Source organism: Nannospalax galili, unplaced genomic scaffold, assembly GCF_000622305.1.
Source record: "Nannospalax galili isolate Female #2095 unplaced genomic scaffold, S.galili_v1.0 scaffold212, whole genome shotgun sequence".
Classification (NCBI taxonomy): domain Eukaryota; kingdom Metazoa; phylum Chordata; class Mammalia; order Rodentia; family Spalacidae; genus Nannospalax; species Nannospalax galili.
The window spans coordinates 3161068-3178163 of NW_008333884.1; the positions used below are offsets into that span (position 1 = coordinate 3161068).

The 17096-nt window shown below is 45.9% G+C and overlaps 1 protein-coding gene across 1 annotated transcript in view; it reads right to left on the bottom strand.

The window, feature by feature from the left end:
* Positions 1-14728, bottom strand: part of Prpf8 (pre-mRNA processing factor 8) — a 33394-nt gene extending 18666 nt beyond the window's left edge. The window contains exons 1-24 of the mRNA XM_008828784.2: positions 14683-14728; positions 14410-14520; positions 13818-13986; positions 12071-12235; positions 11751-11969; positions 11423-11635; positions 11050-11175; positions 10850-10955; positions 10117-10307; positions 9874-9993; positions 9598-9787; positions 9367-9486; positions 9125-9259; positions 8633-8762; positions 7856-8052; positions 5969-6175; positions 5689-5852; positions 5423-5549; positions 5116-5308; positions 4675-4862; positions 4272-4510; positions 3728-3874; positions 3157-3367; positions 2667-2783 (exon numbers count right to left, since the gene is read on the bottom strand). Coding sequence (XP_008827006.1) covers positions 2667-2783; positions 3157-3367; positions 3728-3874; positions 4272-4510; positions 4675-4862; positions 5116-5308; positions 5423-5549; positions 5689-5852; positions 5969-6175; positions 7856-8052; positions 8633-8762; positions 9125-9259; positions 9367-9486; positions 9598-9787; positions 9874-9993; positions 10117-10307; positions 10850-10955; positions 11050-11175; positions 11423-11635; positions 11751-11969; positions 12071-12235; positions 13818-13986; positions 14410-14509 — 3774 coding nt within the window. The 5' untranslated portion in view covers positions 14510-14520; positions 14683-14728. The remainder of the gene's footprint in view (positions 1-2666; positions 2784-3156; positions 3368-3727; positions 3875-4271; positions 4511-4674; positions 4863-5115; positions 5309-5422; positions 5550-5688; positions 5853-5968; positions 6176-7855; positions 8053-8632; positions 8763-9124; positions 9260-9366; positions 9487-9597; positions 9788-9873; positions 9994-10116; positions 10308-10849; positions 10956-11049; positions 11176-11422; positions 11636-11750; positions 11970-12070; positions 12236-13817; positions 13987-14409; positions 14521-14682) is intronic.
* Positions 14729-17096: the final 2368 nt, after the last annotated feature.

The window sequence follows — 17096 nt, forward strand, 5'->3', positions numbered from 1 at the left end:
ACATGAGCTGCAGGTTCAGGGAGAGACCCTGCCTCAAAGGAATAGGCAGACAGAGATGAACGAGCACACCCAACAAGCTTCTGAGGGTATGTGTACCCCTCCCTCTTTTAAACAAAATCTTTAAAAAGGGGGGGACGACAACATGGTGTCACACACCATGAAAATTCCCAGAACAAGGAAGCAGAGGCAGATAGCTCTCTATGACTTAGAGGCTAGCCTGGTCTACATAGTAACTTCCAGGCCAGCCAGGGCTGTATAGTGAGACCTACCTCAAAAAGCAAAAACAAAAAGGGAGAGTGAGTCTGGTAGGAGTAAGAGGGGGATAAAAAGAAGGTAACAGCTAGTAAAGCGTGAATATAACAAAACAGCCATTAAACAAAAAACAAAAACAAAACCCTGCCATAACTTACAGCTGCCTCTAGGAGGCATCTAATGTTCTTACTCCAGGCTCTGGTAACTACTTGTCCTTAATGATTCCCCTCACCTTCCATAAAGCCTCATCCACTGCCATCTGGCTTCCATCCCAACTATTTCTGAAACAGCTCTAAGGTCACCAATGACGTCCTAACTGCCAATTCCAATGGCCACTATGCAGTCCTTATCTAACCAAAATGATGCTGTTAAACACCCTCTCCAATTCTGGATGTTGGTTCCTGACAGCCTTGACTCCTACATCCTAGTGCTCAAGAATGTTTAACATTGTTATCTTAGCCACATATGATGGCACACACCTGCAATCCCATTACCAAAAACCAAACTGGGCATGGCAGCACATGCCTATAGACCTAGCTATTTCAGAGGCTGAGACAAGAGGAACACTTGTGCCCAAGACCATCCCAAGCAACACATTAAGACTCCATCTCAAAATGGGGGAGGCAGAGAGGACATGGTGGTGCACATCTGTAGCCTTGGCAACTGACAGACTATGGCTACAGAGACCCTGTCACAACCCTCTCCCAATCAAAACAAAAACAAAAACAAAAAACAAACAAACAACCCCCCCCCAAAAATCGAGAACTGATATCCTAAGCTATTCCAGAGTGAAGAATTCTAAACTTAAAGACAAGAATGCTTTAAACTTTTCTATTTGCTAAAAAAAAATTTCCCATGGGGGCTTGAGAGATGGTTCAGCAGTTAAGAGTATTGATTGCTCTTGCAAAGGACCTGGGTTAGATTTCCAGCACCCACATGGTGGCTAACAACCACCTGTAACTCCAGTTCCGGGGGAATCCAATGTCCTCTTCTGACTTCCACAGGCATTGCACAACACAGATGCACTTACACACACGCAGGCAATACATACACATAAAATAAAAATAAATAAAATTGGGCTGGAGAGATGGCTCAGTGGTTAAGAACACCAGTTGTTCTTGCAGAAGACCTGGGTTCGAATCCCAGCACCAACATGGTAGCTACTGTCTGTAACTTCAGTTCCAGGGGGACTGGATGACCTCTTGTCCTCCTTGGGTACTACACAACACAGGTGCACTTACACACATGCAGGCATAACACTCATAAAAATAAATCCAGGGGCTGGAGAGATGGCTCAGCAGTTAAGAACACTGATTGTTCTTGCAGAAGACCCGGGTCTGAATCCCAGCACCCACATGGCAGCTAACAACTGTCTGTAACTCCAGTTCCAGGGGATCCGACAGCCTCTTCTGACCTCCTTGGGCATTGCACAACACAGGTACACTTACCTACACGCAGGCAATACATGCATACACATAAAATAAAAATATTTAAAATAAATCCAAAAAAATTAAAAATAAAATATTTTTTAAAAATTTCCCCCAAGGGTCCACAAAAATCCAACCTTGTAGTTTATACCACTAAGCCTTTAACTTTTCATAGCCACACGTCCCATGCTAGTTACATCTCCACACAACTGGCTAAAGTTGAATACTCTCCCTTTGCCTGCTATTTCTTTTAGAAGCCTCTTTTCCTCACTCAGACAGGACCAGACTCATTAACTCTAGTATTCTCAGCTTCCCAAATACTACAACAGCTGTACAAACACCACTTCATATTGATAGTTCTTTGACCAGGTACCTCTCTAACTCTAGCTCAGAGGGAAGGGGCTCTATCTCACATGTAGTTGGTTCAAAATGCCTAGAACACAGCAGCTACCAACAAATGACAAGGGGTTACTTTTTTCCTACTGTCTTACAGAGGGATGGAAGAGATCAACCTGCCAGGCGTGGTGGTGCACACCTTTAATTCCAGCACTTGGGAGGCAGAGGCAGGTGAGTATCTGTGAGTTCAAGGCCAGCCTGGTTTACATAGAGAGTTCAGTCCAGTTGGAGCCACAGGGAGACCCTGTCTCTCAAAAAGACCGGCTTATTCCTCATGCTATATTCCAAAATATGTCACAAGAGATTTTGAGTAAGGAATAGCATAATAAAATGCCTTAATCTTGCAGGACCCCAAGGATACACAATTAGTTCACATTAAAGAATCTAAGTTTGACTTTTCCCTTTAGAATCCTAACTCCACATATGCAGGCTATAGGGAGTTTTCAGAAAATAAACCAGAATTGATCTGACACTCCAAGCTGTTGTGCAATAAAGCATGAGGACTGGTATACTAAGCAAAGCTGGGAAGGAGCACAAATCAAGGGAGAGTTTACAGGGACACAAGAGGGAGGGCAGCTCAGGCTTACATACCTTAGTAAAGGTGGTGGAACCAGAGGCCATCAGAATTTGGCGCACGCGGTTGTGGAAGCGCTGCATTGATTCATCATCCACACGAAGGAAGCACTGAGCTGTCCGCTCCTTGGTTACCTAAATCACAAAGTTAAGGTTAACTTCTCTGGGAAACTTCCATAGAGGCTGGTGAGATGACTCAGTGAGTAAAGGCACTGGGTACTAAGCCTTACGCCTTAAGTTTGATTGCTGGAACCCACACAGTAGAGAGGACTGACTACTATATGTTGTCCTCTGACTTCTACAAGTGTGCCATGGCATGAGTGTTCATGTACACACCTAAAATAAATAAATGCAAAAAAAGAGAAACATCCATAGAAGCAAGGATTGTGATGGCCATTACGCTCAACCCTTCCAAGGCTCAATGAGCTGATAATGGTATGACTGTTCTTATGTATCCCAGAGTTATAGGGGTAGTAAAGTTAGTCATTACACTCTTCCTTGGCTGTACCTCATTCTGTAGGTTCCAGACCCCATCCTTATGGGTGAATTCCTCATAGCTGGTACGACACTTAGGCAGGATGCGGCACTCAAAGCCACACATGTTGAAAAGCAGGTTAGGGTTGTCTTTACTGTACACAGACACGAAGCTATTCTCCCACTGTACTGTAGTCACCGATCGTGGCAGCCGATTTTTGATGTCCCAGAACACTGCCCGACCCCTGTCCACAGAGAATATATGGTTATATCAGTTTCCTAAAAACACTTCCATTTAAAGACCAGGCAGATACTGGGAATGGTGGCGCACGCCTTTAATTCCAGCACTTGGGAGGCAGAGGCAGGCGTATCTCTGTAAGTTCAAGGCCAGCCTGGTCTACATAGTAAGTTTTAGGACAGCTGGGGCTATAGGGAGACCCTGTCTCAAAAAAAGACCAAAAAAAAAAAAAAAAAAGACCAGGCAGATGATACCCAAACAGGGCTACACTCCTCCCACCCAAGATATAACCACCTCCATATTAATTGCTTTCTGAGTCCCTGGGGTTGATGTTCTTTAAACCTCAATAGCCCCAACCGAGACTCACAAGTTAACATCATGCTTCATGAGGCGCATACGGGCATCTCGGGGCCAGCATTTCTTGTTGTTGTAGCCAACAATGTTTTCATTGTTGGGGTCTGGATGCTCTGTCAGGTAACGCTGGATCAGATCTCGAGCTTCATCTGCTGTGAACCTATATCAAGACAACATACACCATTGATCTCAGATACACCAGGATCCTATGAGAACTCCAGCTCCATAGATGGGGACCTTATACCACTCTAGTCTTCATTACAAAGCCCCAAACTAGCAATTAGTCAACTAAGATGAAAGCTACTTTACCAGCAAGACATGCCTTAATGCTCTGCAGGTTAAAAAAAAAAATCCATCCTCAGGTTGAGTGTGGTGGCACATGACTTTAATTCCAGCACTTGGGAGGCAGAGGCAGGTGGCTCTCTGTGAGTTCAAGGCCAGCCTGGTCTATATAGAGTTCCAGGCCAGCTAGGGCTAATAGGGAGACCCTGTCTCAAAAAGACCCAAAGAAAATAAAAACAAAAACAAAAACCCAAGAATCCATCCCAGCCCTTTACCTGAAGAAAATATGGATGCGATCAATGTATCTACAGAAGAGTCGGATAGGGTGCGCAGCCTCAGTGGCTATGTCCTGGAAACTGAGAAAGTCATTTGGCATCTGAGGGGGCCCAGCCATCTCACTGGCCCGGTGCAATCCTAACACAAGCAAATCCATCACCAAGCCGTAGTACTGTACAATGAACGAAGCAAACTGCAGGCCTCTGATGATCCCATATGAATTTGTATGGTTCATGTCCTAGAAATAAAGAACCAGAACTTTTAGCCATGGCTAAGACTGGCTGTGCCCCAGGCACCTGCCGGATCCAATCTCTTTCATTTTCCCTTCAGCAAATCCTAAGTCAATGGGCCAGGCAACCCTTTCCCCAATACAATTTTCTGCCATCTTGCACCAACACGCACCTTATAGTTGATGACAACATTATTCTTGGCTGTCATGTAGTCAGCTATGTTGTGGTCCACAATGAGTCGCAGCAGTCTATTAAGCAGGGTCAAGTCAATCTTTTCATACATTTTCTCAAAGCGTGACTCCAACATGACATTGCACTCGCCCTCACTGGTCTCCCACACATCCTGCAGGTTATTGATACCTAAGAAGCAGAGAAGATATAGACACAGGAGATTAGAAATTGCCTTTCAGAACTAGTAACCACAGCAGCTATCAACACATTCCAAAACCAATCCCACTACCACTCATCCATTTATCCTGATCGTTTTGTTCAACTTAACATCAGTACTATTTACTATTATCATGCAAACCACTCATACAGCCTAGATAAGGATCTAGATATAGAACTCAATTCATCCCCTTTCTCCTTCTGGGAGCAATTCCAGCAGTTGTACCTTGGCACCACTTGTAAACAAGCAGTGGAGGTGGTTCTGTGTCAGCAGGCTTGATCCAGGGTGGGAAAAGACGGCGCTTGTCTGCTTCATACCACAGGTACTGGTCCAGATAGGCATCAGTTATCTTCTCCAGTGGCTCCACATCATACACTGGTACCAGGTGGCTATAGAGATCCATAAACTCAATGCCTACCTGTGGAACAAGAAAGCTGGCTCACATCAATTCACCTAACCCAACCTGGCACTCTGGATCCCAAGAAAAAAAACAGCATAGACCAAAAAGAAACTTAGGGGGCATTTCACTCACCTCCTTAAAGGCTCTCTGTGTGAGGAGGTGACGCTTGATTCGGGACAACGCCTCATGGGGATTGTCGTATGCTTGCTCAATCAGACCTAGTTCCTCCCTCTGAGACTGGTTTAACCTAGACTTCACACTGACAGAACAGAAAGAAAAGGTGAATTAGAAAACCAAGAGAATGCTCAACCCAGAAAGGACCAAATCTTTATAGACTCTGACAATGATGTCACTCCCTTTCTGTTACCCTCCCAACAGGAATCCTCGCCACTCCTCACCTATAAGCTTCCTTGAGGCGCTCCAAAGCCAAGATGAGCAACTTGGTGTCGTGCTTGTAGGAGAGTGGTGGAAATGGGATGGGAGAAAATCTACGGCTTTCCAACCAATGCACAGTCGTAGTATACACTGCCACTGCTTCTTCTGCTGTGATGTAAGGCCCATCCTATAAGACAAACATGAAATCAATCACCCACTGTAGTCCAAACCCAGGACAAGACATGGTCCCAACTCTGCAGTCCACCTTCCTGCAGACACCCGGCTCAGGCTATTTGGTCCAACCTTTAGGTAATTGTGCTGCCGCTCCTGTTCTGCCTTCAGGTAGAGGCGAGTGAGGCGGCCCAGATTCTTTTTGCAAACAGTCTTGTCTACAGTGGCCCCACGGCGGATTCGTTCTCGGTTGTAGTGGGCAGTGTTGGTCCACCAATCAGCTTTGGCCTTCACATATCGAAGAATCATATTCTCTATAGGTGTTGGCAGTCCTGGGACCTGAAAGTACAAAAGGTGCAATAAGAAAGTAATAAAAGCTGGCTCTGGTAGCGCATGCCTGTAATTTGAACACTGAAGGCTGAGGCAGACAGATCTCTTTTGAGGCCAAACTAGTTTACATAGAGTTCCCGGTTAGCCACCGACCACACAGTGAGACCATCTCAAAAAATGGGTGGTGTTGGGGCTGCGAGATGATGGCTCAGCAGTTAAGAGCACTGACTGCTCTTGCAGAGGACCCAAGTTCAATTCCTAGCACCCACATGGCGGCTACGAACAGTCCTTAACTCCAGTTCCAGGGAAATCCAAAGCCCTCTTCTGACCTCCACAGCACTGCATGACATGGGTGCACTCATATACATGCAGGCAATACATTCATACACATAAGAAATAAAAATAAAAATTTTTTAAAAATGGGTGGTGTATGTGGGATAGGGCAACACAATGACAGAGAGCTGGAGAGATAGCTCAGTAGGTAAAGCTTTTGTCTCTCAAGGCTAAGCACCTGAATTCAGACCTCTAGAACCAACATTACTGGTGACATGCATCTGTATTCCCAGTGCTCCTATAGAAAATGGGAGGCTTATACAGGAGAACCCCTGAAGCTCACAGGCCAGCTAGCCAGGCATATGCAGTAGCATAAAAATAATAGACCTGCTGGGCGTGGTGGTGCACGCCTTTAATCCCAGCACTTGGGAGGCAGAGGCAGGCGGATCTTTGTGAGTTCGAGGCCAGCCTGGTCTGCATAGTGAGTTCCAGGACAGCTGGGGCTACAGAGAGACCCTGTCTCAAAAAAAAAAAAATAGAGACCCTTGTCTCAAACAAGGTAGAAGGTAAGGACCAACGCCCAAGGCTATCTTCTGACCTCCATATGTACACCTTGGCACACACATGCCCACATTCACACAAATGTACATACACATCCATGTACACACACCATACATAAAGTCAGGCACACATATACAACACATAAATACATTTTTTTTTTTTTGTCTTTTTGAGACAGGGTCTCCCTGTAGCCCCAGCTGTCCTGGAACTCACTATGTAGACCAGGCTGGCCTTGAACTCACAGAGATCCGCCTGAGTGCTGGGATCAAAGGCGTGCGCCACCACGCCCAGCCCAAAATAAATATTTTTAAATATTTTAGTTATTATTTTTATTTTATTTGTATGTGGGTAAGTGCACCGTGTTGTACAATGCTTATGAAGGACAGAAGAAACTGTCAGATACCCTGGAACTGGAGTTACAGACAGTTGTTAGCTGCCACATGGGCGCTGGGATTTGAACCCAGGTCTTCTGCAAGAACAGTCAGTATTCTTATCCGCTGAGCAATCTCTCCAGCCCCAAAATAAATTTTTTTTTTTGGTCTTTTTGAGACAGGGTCTCCCTGTAGTCCCAGCTGACCTGAACTCACTATGTAGACCAGGCTGGCCTTGAACTCACAAAGATCTGCCTGCCTTTGCCTCCCAAGTGCTGGGACTACAGGTGTGCACCACCACGCCTGGCCCAAAATAAATATTTTTAAATGAATAAATAAGTAAATAAAGATGATGTGGGGGGGGGGCAGGGGGAGGACCCCTCCCTAAGGTTGGGAGTGGTTATCCTAACGTCTCCTGCCCAAGTTGTTCTTGGTCTGGTGTTTAACACAGCAACAGAAAAGAAAAGCAAACTAAGACACTTACCTTCCAGGGAATGTTGGCCTTCCAGCAGCGCCAGGCTTCACTGAGGTGCTGCAGAATTGTGCGAGCCTTGTTCTGTTTGATGCCCTCAGGCATCATGTCCAGAATGTCATGCATCACAGCAGCCCGAAGCTCAAGGTCAAAATGGGACTCCACTCGCTGCTTTGTTACTGTCTTTGCCACCCCCTTTGAGTGACGGCCTAGAAGTGAAGGGATGGCCAAAGTGATGAAATTCACAAATAGTAACTAAGAGTCCACATGCTCCACGTATGCAAAAAGACAAGTCACCACAGATATTCACAACTATACCAGGAACTTCCATGCCTAGAAATAAATGATAGACTCAAAATTCCAGAGAGCAAAGCCAGGCGTGGTAGTCCACACCTTTAATCCCAGCCCAGGCTATTGGGAGTCCCTGTCTTAAAGAACCACAATACTACTAGGTCTGACTCATTATCCATACAAGAGTGGGGAACACATACAAACAAAAGAAAAAGACAGATCTACCCTTAAAGCAGCAATGACACAAGTTGAATAAAGAAAAACATGGAGCTGGAGAGATGGCTCAGTGATTAAGAGCACTAGGTGCTCTTGGGGAGGACCTGGGTTAATTCCTAGCACCCACATGGCTACTAATAACCATCTGTAATTTCAGTTTCAGGGAAACCCAACACCCTCTTCTGACCTCTATGGGCATTGCATGACACAGGCGTACTTACATACACGCAGGCAATACACTCATACACATAAAATTAAAGATAAAAAAAGAAAAACCATTACCTTCAAACTGCCGAGCGAGGAGGTTCCCAAGCCACCGCTCCAGCAGAGGGGTAATTCCACGCATGAAAAACAGCCAGACCCGCCAGCCAGCAGCCCAGAAACCACAGCCAGGGCCTTTCCCTACAGGGCCCTACAACCAAGCAGAAATCAAGAACACAAATGAACAGTTCATATAGGGAGTAGTGGAAAACTGGGCAAAGGTAGAGTAAGAAGAACATATATATGGCCATGGAGGGAAAAAGGTAGACATTCTTGAGTCCTTAACTTAAACCTAGAACAGGGGAACATATAAGGAACTTCAAGACAGAAACTGGAAAGTGGGATTCCCAACATGGACTCAATAGTAGGTTTGGGAGGAAATGCCGAGATTCATCAAGTGATAGCAATGACATATTTGAGAGTTTCTCTCCAAATAGGTCCCTGCAAAGAGCTCTGATGACATGAAAAAAGACAAAGGATCTGAGAAGGTAGTCAGTAAGGACAGGTTCTCACCGTGTTGAAGCGGTAATAGATGAGATGCTTCAGGTCCTTGCACATGCGGATCTGACGCATCAACTTGTATTTATATCGATACATGCCAGTCAACTGCCCCACGTGAGCAAATATATACTGTAATCCATCTGCCAGCTGCAATACAGTCACCCATCAGACATACAGTCCAAGACGGCACCAGAGTCAACACAAGCTTTACCTAGCCTCTCCACCTGGGCAGGATCAGGGAAACATGTCCTCACCTGGAAGGCATCCACATTGCCCAAGCGATACTGCACATGACTGTCCACAACCAGCTTAGTTAAACGCAGTACTTCCCGACACAGATGAAAAGCATTCCCAAAACGGGATTTCTTTCTTTCCTGAAAATGCCAAGAACAGAAATAATATTAATGACAATGATCCTAGAAGAAAGCATGCTGCAGTACCAGCCACCCTTAAGCCCAGAGAGCCCCTAGGTCCAATGCAGGCACCTTGGTGGTGAGCGTCTTGACCGGCTTGAGGTTGAAGTTATAGTCCAAATGCAGGTAATTGAGATTTTTACGGTGAATGAGAAGGTTGAGCATGTTGTAGCCCTGGCGGCAAACCTGCAGTCCCACCTCCACCCAGTCAAGTTTTGTGGACTGAAAGAATTTGGTAGCTTTGAAGGAACGGAACAGATACCTGGGTGAGAATAAAGAAGAGAATTAAAATTAGCATACTGATATTTTTGAGACAGTAGAATCAGCATGGGCCCTCCAGCACCTTACCTCTTCTTTTGGGCTTTAGGGGGCCGATGCTTGAGGGCATTTAGCACATAGTACTTAAGCAGCTTCTGGTAGGAGACTCGAACTTTCACAGGCTGCCCAGCAGGACAGTGTTCTCGATACCTGTAAACAGGCCCCTCAGTGCTTTGCCCATCTCTCCCCACAAACACTGTGGAAAAGGCTACAGGCCTACCTAGATGGAGTCTTCTACAGATCTACTGCCACCCCCTTAGGTAGAAATCTTACCAGTTCTTGACAAGGGGTATGTCCAGGGCCCGACGGGTGCGACCTGAGCGTAGGTTGAATGGCCGTGGGGCCCAAAGCAGGGCAATGCCATTGGCTGTATTATCTGTATAGAGGGGTGTGTCCTTCAGGAAGGGTTCCACAAACTCTGGGAGCTCAAATTCCTCATCATCATCTGGCAGTGGTTCCTGGCTCTGAAAAAGAAATCCCCTAAGGGTTCATCTCCCACTCAACTGAGTATAGACCTGGGGCCAAGCACAGTGGCTACATGTGCCATGAAACTGGGCTACCTGACAAGAGATGTTATAAAGGACCAGGGAAAAGGGGCCAAGGGAGCAGAAAACAAGACAGGCCAACCTGGAAAACAAGAATCTTTCTTTACAACCCACCAGCTTACAACCAAAAGCCTCCCAAAGGAGCTCCAAAAGCATAGGAGGTAAATACTGCAATCACTTCCTGAGCAAGCACTAAAGATTGGTCTGAGGGAAGGAAAACTGTAATCCCAGCACTTGGGGGGCTAAGACAGAGGATTGAGAATATAAGGCCAACCCAGAGACAAATAGTAAGTTTGTGCCAACCTGCCTTCAATGACCCTACCTTGTGTCAGAGGGAACCAGCCTACAATCAGTGAGGGAATGTAATTTAAAGGCAGAATATTTTTCTAACATGTACAGACCCTGAGCTCAATCATTAGAACCCCTCATTACCCCCCAGAAATTACATGATTTCCACTTACCTTGACTGAATGTCTATGGGAGATTGGGTTGATCAGAGGATCAAAGTAGAAAGCCGGTAAATCAGGATCCTCAGTTTTGATGAACACAACATTAGGCGTGTGGTACCTAAAATAAAGGAAGTATCAGCCAAAGCTACTCTGCTCTGGCCCACCCACATGCTGGCCTCCTCCTTTCCAACTGTATGTCCCAGCTATCCTACCAGGTCAGGTGGACATGGTGTGGAAGGTTGTTGTATAAATAAGGAAAAGCAATCTTGTATTCAGTGCGAATAGGCTGACGAATGATGATCTTATTAATGTCATTGAATTCATTCCAGTCTTCATCCCTAGAATATAAAATCAAGTGAGCTAGTTCTACTACGAAGACTGGGATCTTTTTGGTTTTTTGAGACAGGGTCTCCCTGTAGCCCCAGCTAGCCTGGAACTAAGTAGACCAGGCTGATCCTGAACTCACAGAGATCTACCTGCCTCTGCTTCCCAAGTGCTGGGATTAAAGGCGCATGCCACAACCCCGGCCAAGATTAGATTTTACTATACACAAGGCACCCAAAAGTTATACTCTCCCTAACTTACTGTAGGTTGATATCTCGAACAAGAGGTTCAAATTTGGGTCCTCCAGGAATGGCCATGTTGAGTGCTTTAGAGGTAAAGAAGGCCTTCAAATCAAACAGATAGAAGTAGTTGTCATCCACCAAGTCAGTCAGAAGCTGATTGGCCAAGCGGTAGAGAGTGGACATCATAGGTAGTGTGAACTGCCAGCGTTGGTAAGTAGAGCCATTAACATACCTTGGGAAAAAAAGGAGAGTCCACATCAGATAGGCAGCTAACCAAACCATACCATCTACTGCTCTTCCAAGACTCCTTGTTTCCAAACTCTCAGAAGAGTTACAGTTCCACCTACTTTCTACTGTCTCTCAATGGCTGGTGGTCATAGAACCAGTCCAACACAGGGGCATCCTCCTCAGGGTCCAGCTCTAGCTGAATGGCTTCTAGCGGTTCAACATCTAAAATGTTATCAGCATAGTCCAGGGGAGGTTCCTCATCATCAAATGGAGGGAAACGCATCCTCTTGAAATGCCTCCTGTCTCTTTTTTCTCGACGCATCATGATCCACATTGACCTAGAAGGCAAGAATATCATACACCAGTATCTACCCACTGATCCTCAGCTACCACCGCTACCACCACCACCACCACCAAACCATATTTCAGCCCTTCTTACCCCCACTGGGAGATGTAGACTGGCTCAATGACCCAGGGAATCTCGTTGACAAAGGAAATGGCTCCAGTGATATGGTATAGCACAGGCACATCCCGAATCTGTTCCCAAGGCATAGGCATGTTCTCCAAGAGCTTCAGAACTGCATGAGGCATATACTTGAGGGCACTGCCACATTAGAAGAAAAGATTAGACATGACAGTGTTCTGTTACTTGTGCTATGCTGACAAGCCACAAGGTGTCAATGTTCAACAGAAAATCCTGCCTTACAGTCCAAAATCCCCAACTTAGGCCACAGGCTCTTTTATGACAGGGGCTCTGCCTCCTCATCTCTACCTTCATCTTGTGCTACTACCTTTTAAATGTCATAGTGCCACAATATCGGGATGCAATCTCTGTAAATCAACAGTTGTCCTTCTGAAGGCAGTGTCTAGGCTGCTCATATTCTATTCCTTCTGCCCCTTCCTATAAATAGCAGCAAAATACACTGCACTTTACTATAATCATCTGTCTTTTATCTCTCATGCCACTTGATGGTATGCTCCTAAAGGAGAAGATCAATACTGTCTATACATAGCTATATCTCCAGCACCAAGAGCAGCTCTCAGAAATAATAATAGTACTACTACTACTTTTTGCTGTTGTGGTAGGATTTTATTTGTTTTTAGACACAGTCTCACTATGTAGCCCTAGCTGGCTTGGAACTTGCTATGTAGACCAGGCTTGCCTCTACTTCCCAAGTGCTGGGATTAAAGGTGTGCACCACGAGGCCCAGTTTCTGCTGTTGTTTTTAACACTCAATACATAGTCCAAGCTGGTCTCTAACCTATGAACTCCTGGGTTGGTTTAAAGAGCTTTTTTTTTCGGTTTTGGTTTTTTTGAGACAGGGTCACCCTATGGCCCCAATTGGCCTGGAACTCACCATGTACACTAGGCTGACCTCAATCTCACAAAGATTCCCCTTTCTCTGCCTCCTGAGAGCCTGGCTAAAACATTTTTGAGAGAAAAGTTCCATGGCTGCCCCTATACCAGTTAATTAAGTGGACAACATTTGTGTCCCCAATTGGAACCGAGATTTGCTAAGAAGTGTGTTCCTGTATTCGTGCAACTTAGAACCTCAGAAAAATAATAACAGAGACCTCAGCAATGACATATTCCAAACCCCAAAAATCTGGTACCTAAAAAGTTAAAGGCAAGGGCTGGAGAGATGGCTCAGCATTTAAGAACACTGTTGGCTCTTTCAGAGGACCTGGGTTCGAATTCCAGCATCCACATGGTAGCTAACAACTGTTAACTCCAGTTCCAAGAGATTGGATGCCCTCTTCTGTCCTCCTTGGGCACTGCACAACACAGGTTCATTTACATTTATGCAGGCAACACACTCATGCACATAAAATAAAAATAAATAAATAAGCCGGGCATGGTGGCACACGCCTATAGTCCCAGCACTTGGGAGGCAGAGGCAGGCGGATCTCTGTGAGTTCAAGAGCGTAGACAGTGTCCCAATCTGGGCTTCAAACAGTTCAAAAATAGACATTTTATAACAACATCGACAGGACAAACCAAAACAATAAACAGCATAACTAGAAGATCCAGAAATTATCACAGAATTCCAGCGGTCCTTGTCTTACTCTCATAAACAGCAAGATGGGCTGTCAAAAGTCACATGCCAACTATCCAACTTCACCAGAGGGACAGAGAAAGCAAGGGGAACAAACTTCAAATCAAATTATTCCAGGATGATGCTTACCCCAAATAGACCCTTTTGTCATGGCGGAACTTTCTGTTGGTCATGTCTCCATGGTCTCGAATGATCTTCCTGACGTGTTCTGGGGGCATGTCTTCCTTCTGAGCATCCACAAACCCAAATTTCCGCTTCTCTGCATAGCGCTTGGCCTGCAACTGCTGCCATTTTCGAGCTACAAAGGCACCTCCGTTTAAAGACCTATACTTGGCCTAATTATCCCCAATTCTTGCCCGCAGAGATAGTAAATTCCAGTCCTTCTGTGTGAGAAGGAGCATCCCAAGCCAAATACCCTGTCTTCTTACTCCCCCAAATCACGGCATTTACATTTTTGTTACAGATGTTTGGGGAGTAATACTGAAATGCAAACACCGTAAGGGCAGTTTTGTCTCCATCACTACTATATTCGCACCCCACAACATACACAAACTGGATCAGCTCCTACAAATAACAGACGCTTACAATGATTTGACTAAATGAAAAAATTAAATGAGGCTAACAGAGCTGGCACCTGTCAACAGAGTGGCGACCCGCGCACGCGCGAGCACACCCCAGCCAGTGTCCCGGGCCGCGCGCGCCGTTCCCACTCGCTCCTCACCTTTCTCCTGCAGCTTCTCCTCCGACATGTAGTCCGGCAACGGGGCTAACGGACCGGGCACCGGGTTACCCGGCCCTCGGTAAGGAAAGACTCCGGCCATGCCCGGAGACTCTGGGGAGGAGCGGGACAGAGAGAATGAAGCAGCAAGGCCCGGATCCACAAAAGGCTCGAGTGGAAGGCGCGGGCCTACAGGCCCGCCCGCTGATCACCTGGCCCGACCGCTCCGGTCACGCTGCCCCGCCCGCCGCCCAACCCCGAAGGCCCGCCGCCCACCAGTCGCCCGCGCTCCTGGAGCCGCTATCCCCACCACAATGGCGGCCAGCAGACGTCCGCTCCGCGTTCTCAACTCCAGGAAGTGCGCAACCAGGACTCAGAGGCTGATCCAATAGGTGCCGAGATGCTCGGATGGATTAAAAGGAAGACCAATCACCAGTGAAGACCGCACTCAGGAGGCGGGACTATGAGCGGAATAACTTAACTCAAGGGGGGTGTGGTCGGCCTAAGAGTAAGCCCCGCCTCCCCGCTCCGCTGAGGCCCCGGAGACCTCTGTAGAACCGAGTTTTAATAGGCTATTGGCATTGCTACCCAAGAAACAATACCAATGGCAATTTTAATAAATTCGCCCCAATTTTTTTTCTGTGTTTATGAATTCTGAGCTCAAGTCCTTTGTTCATCCATTCATTTCATTACGTGAATGCCCACTGGATCAACATATAGCCCGGGAACAAACAACTCTATAGAACTCCCAGGGTAGCAGGAAAACGAACAAACGTGCGGACCTGGGATGGAGATGGACCTCAGGTAGTAAATTGCCTGCTTTAGCATGCACGAGGCCCTGGTTCCATCTCCCAACACTGCGTAAAACCGGGCATGGTGGGCATGCCTGTAATCCCAGCACTCAGGAGGTGAAGGCACAGGATCAGAAATTCAAGGTCATCCTCGGTTATACAGAGTTGGAGGCCAGCCTGCGCTACATGACATCGTGCCTCAAAAACAAAACAAAACATCCCACAGATTCCTGTAAAACATTGTGATGGGCATTTTGGAGCAGGGTATGTAAACCTTGCCTGCAGAGCAGAGGTTTTGAAACTCAGCAGTGGAGCTTGCCAATGATAAGTGAGGCAGGCACTAGGTTCAATGCCTGGCACTGCAAAATAATTAAAATCTTGCTTTGGAAAGCAGGGAAGAGTTTAGTTAGCCTAGAAAAATTAAAAATGTCTTGGCAGGGATTTCATTGGTGGTGTCTGTCTTCTTTCTCTTTCCTCTGTCTAGCGATGATTAATTTACCTCACACTATAGACAAAAATTCAGTGTGAATCATAGACCTATAAGAGCTAAAAATGTAAAAATCTTAAAACAGAGGAGTAAGGCTGGGTGTGTAGCTTAGTAGTAGAGCATTCAACAACCATGCAAGGGGGAGAATAGTAAAGACTGATGAAGGTGAATGGGAAGGACACAAAGAAACAGAAACAAAGTAATTCAAGGTGGCAGAAACTGCTAGAATAAGAATTCATGGGGCTGAAGAGATGGCTTAGCGATCAAGAGCACTGTCTGCTCTTGCAGAGGACCAGGGTTCGATTCCCAGCACCCACATGGCAGCTACCAACAGTCCATAGCTCCAGTTCCAGGCGAATCTGAAGCAATCTTCTAACCTCGGCGGCATTGTATGACACTGGTGCACTCACATAAATACAGGCAATACACTCATACACATAAAATTAAAATAATATTTTTGAAAAAAAGAATTCATTTGTTTACCTTTTTTTTCACAATGCTAGGAATTGGACCCAGGACTTGACACGTTAGACAATCTCTCTCCTCACTAAGCTATGTGTCCAGAATCCTAGAGTGAAAGTATAAGAAGAGTACTCCCAGCACTGAAGAGGCTAAGGCAAGAAAACAGCAAGTTCAGGCCAACCTGGGCAAGACTCAAGGTTGGAGACAGGAGGGGAGAAGGAAGAGGAGGAGAGAGGAGAGGAAGGGAGAATGAATTTAGGAAGTGAAATGGACATTGTTCTCTAGGAACTGCGAGCAGATGAACCTGGCAAATGTAAAAGTCTAGCTTCAAAATTATCTTAGTAACAGCTGGGCATGGTGGTGCAAGCCTTTAATCCCAGCACTCGGGAGGCAGAGACAGGTGGATCCCTGTGAGTTCAAGGCCAGCCTGGTCTACATAGTGAGTTCCAGGACAGCTGGGGCTACAGGGAGACCCTATCTCAAAAAGACCCCCAAAAAATTATCTTAGTTACTGTAGTGAAGTCCTTACAATGACCCTCACTATGTGTTAGACATTGCTCTATGGTTGGTAAAATCCAAATATAGTCTGTAGTTTCATTAAAAGTATGTACAAACATCAATTTTATGGTTTGTTATACTGTAATTAAATACAAGAAATTTTCAGAAGCTAAAGAGATGACTCAGTGGTTAAGAGCACTTATTGCTCTTGCAGAGGACTCAAGTCTGGTTCCCAGCAACCCAAATCAAGCAGCTAACAACTACCTGTAACTCCAATTGCAGGAGATCCAATCCCCTCTTCTGGCCTCTGAGGGCACCTACATGCATGTGGTGCACATTTATACACTCAGGCACACACGCACAGGAACATACACATAAATATCTTTTTTTTTTTTTTTTAGTGTTGGTGTTGGAGAGATGGCTCAGCGGTTAAGAATGCTGGTGGTTCTTGC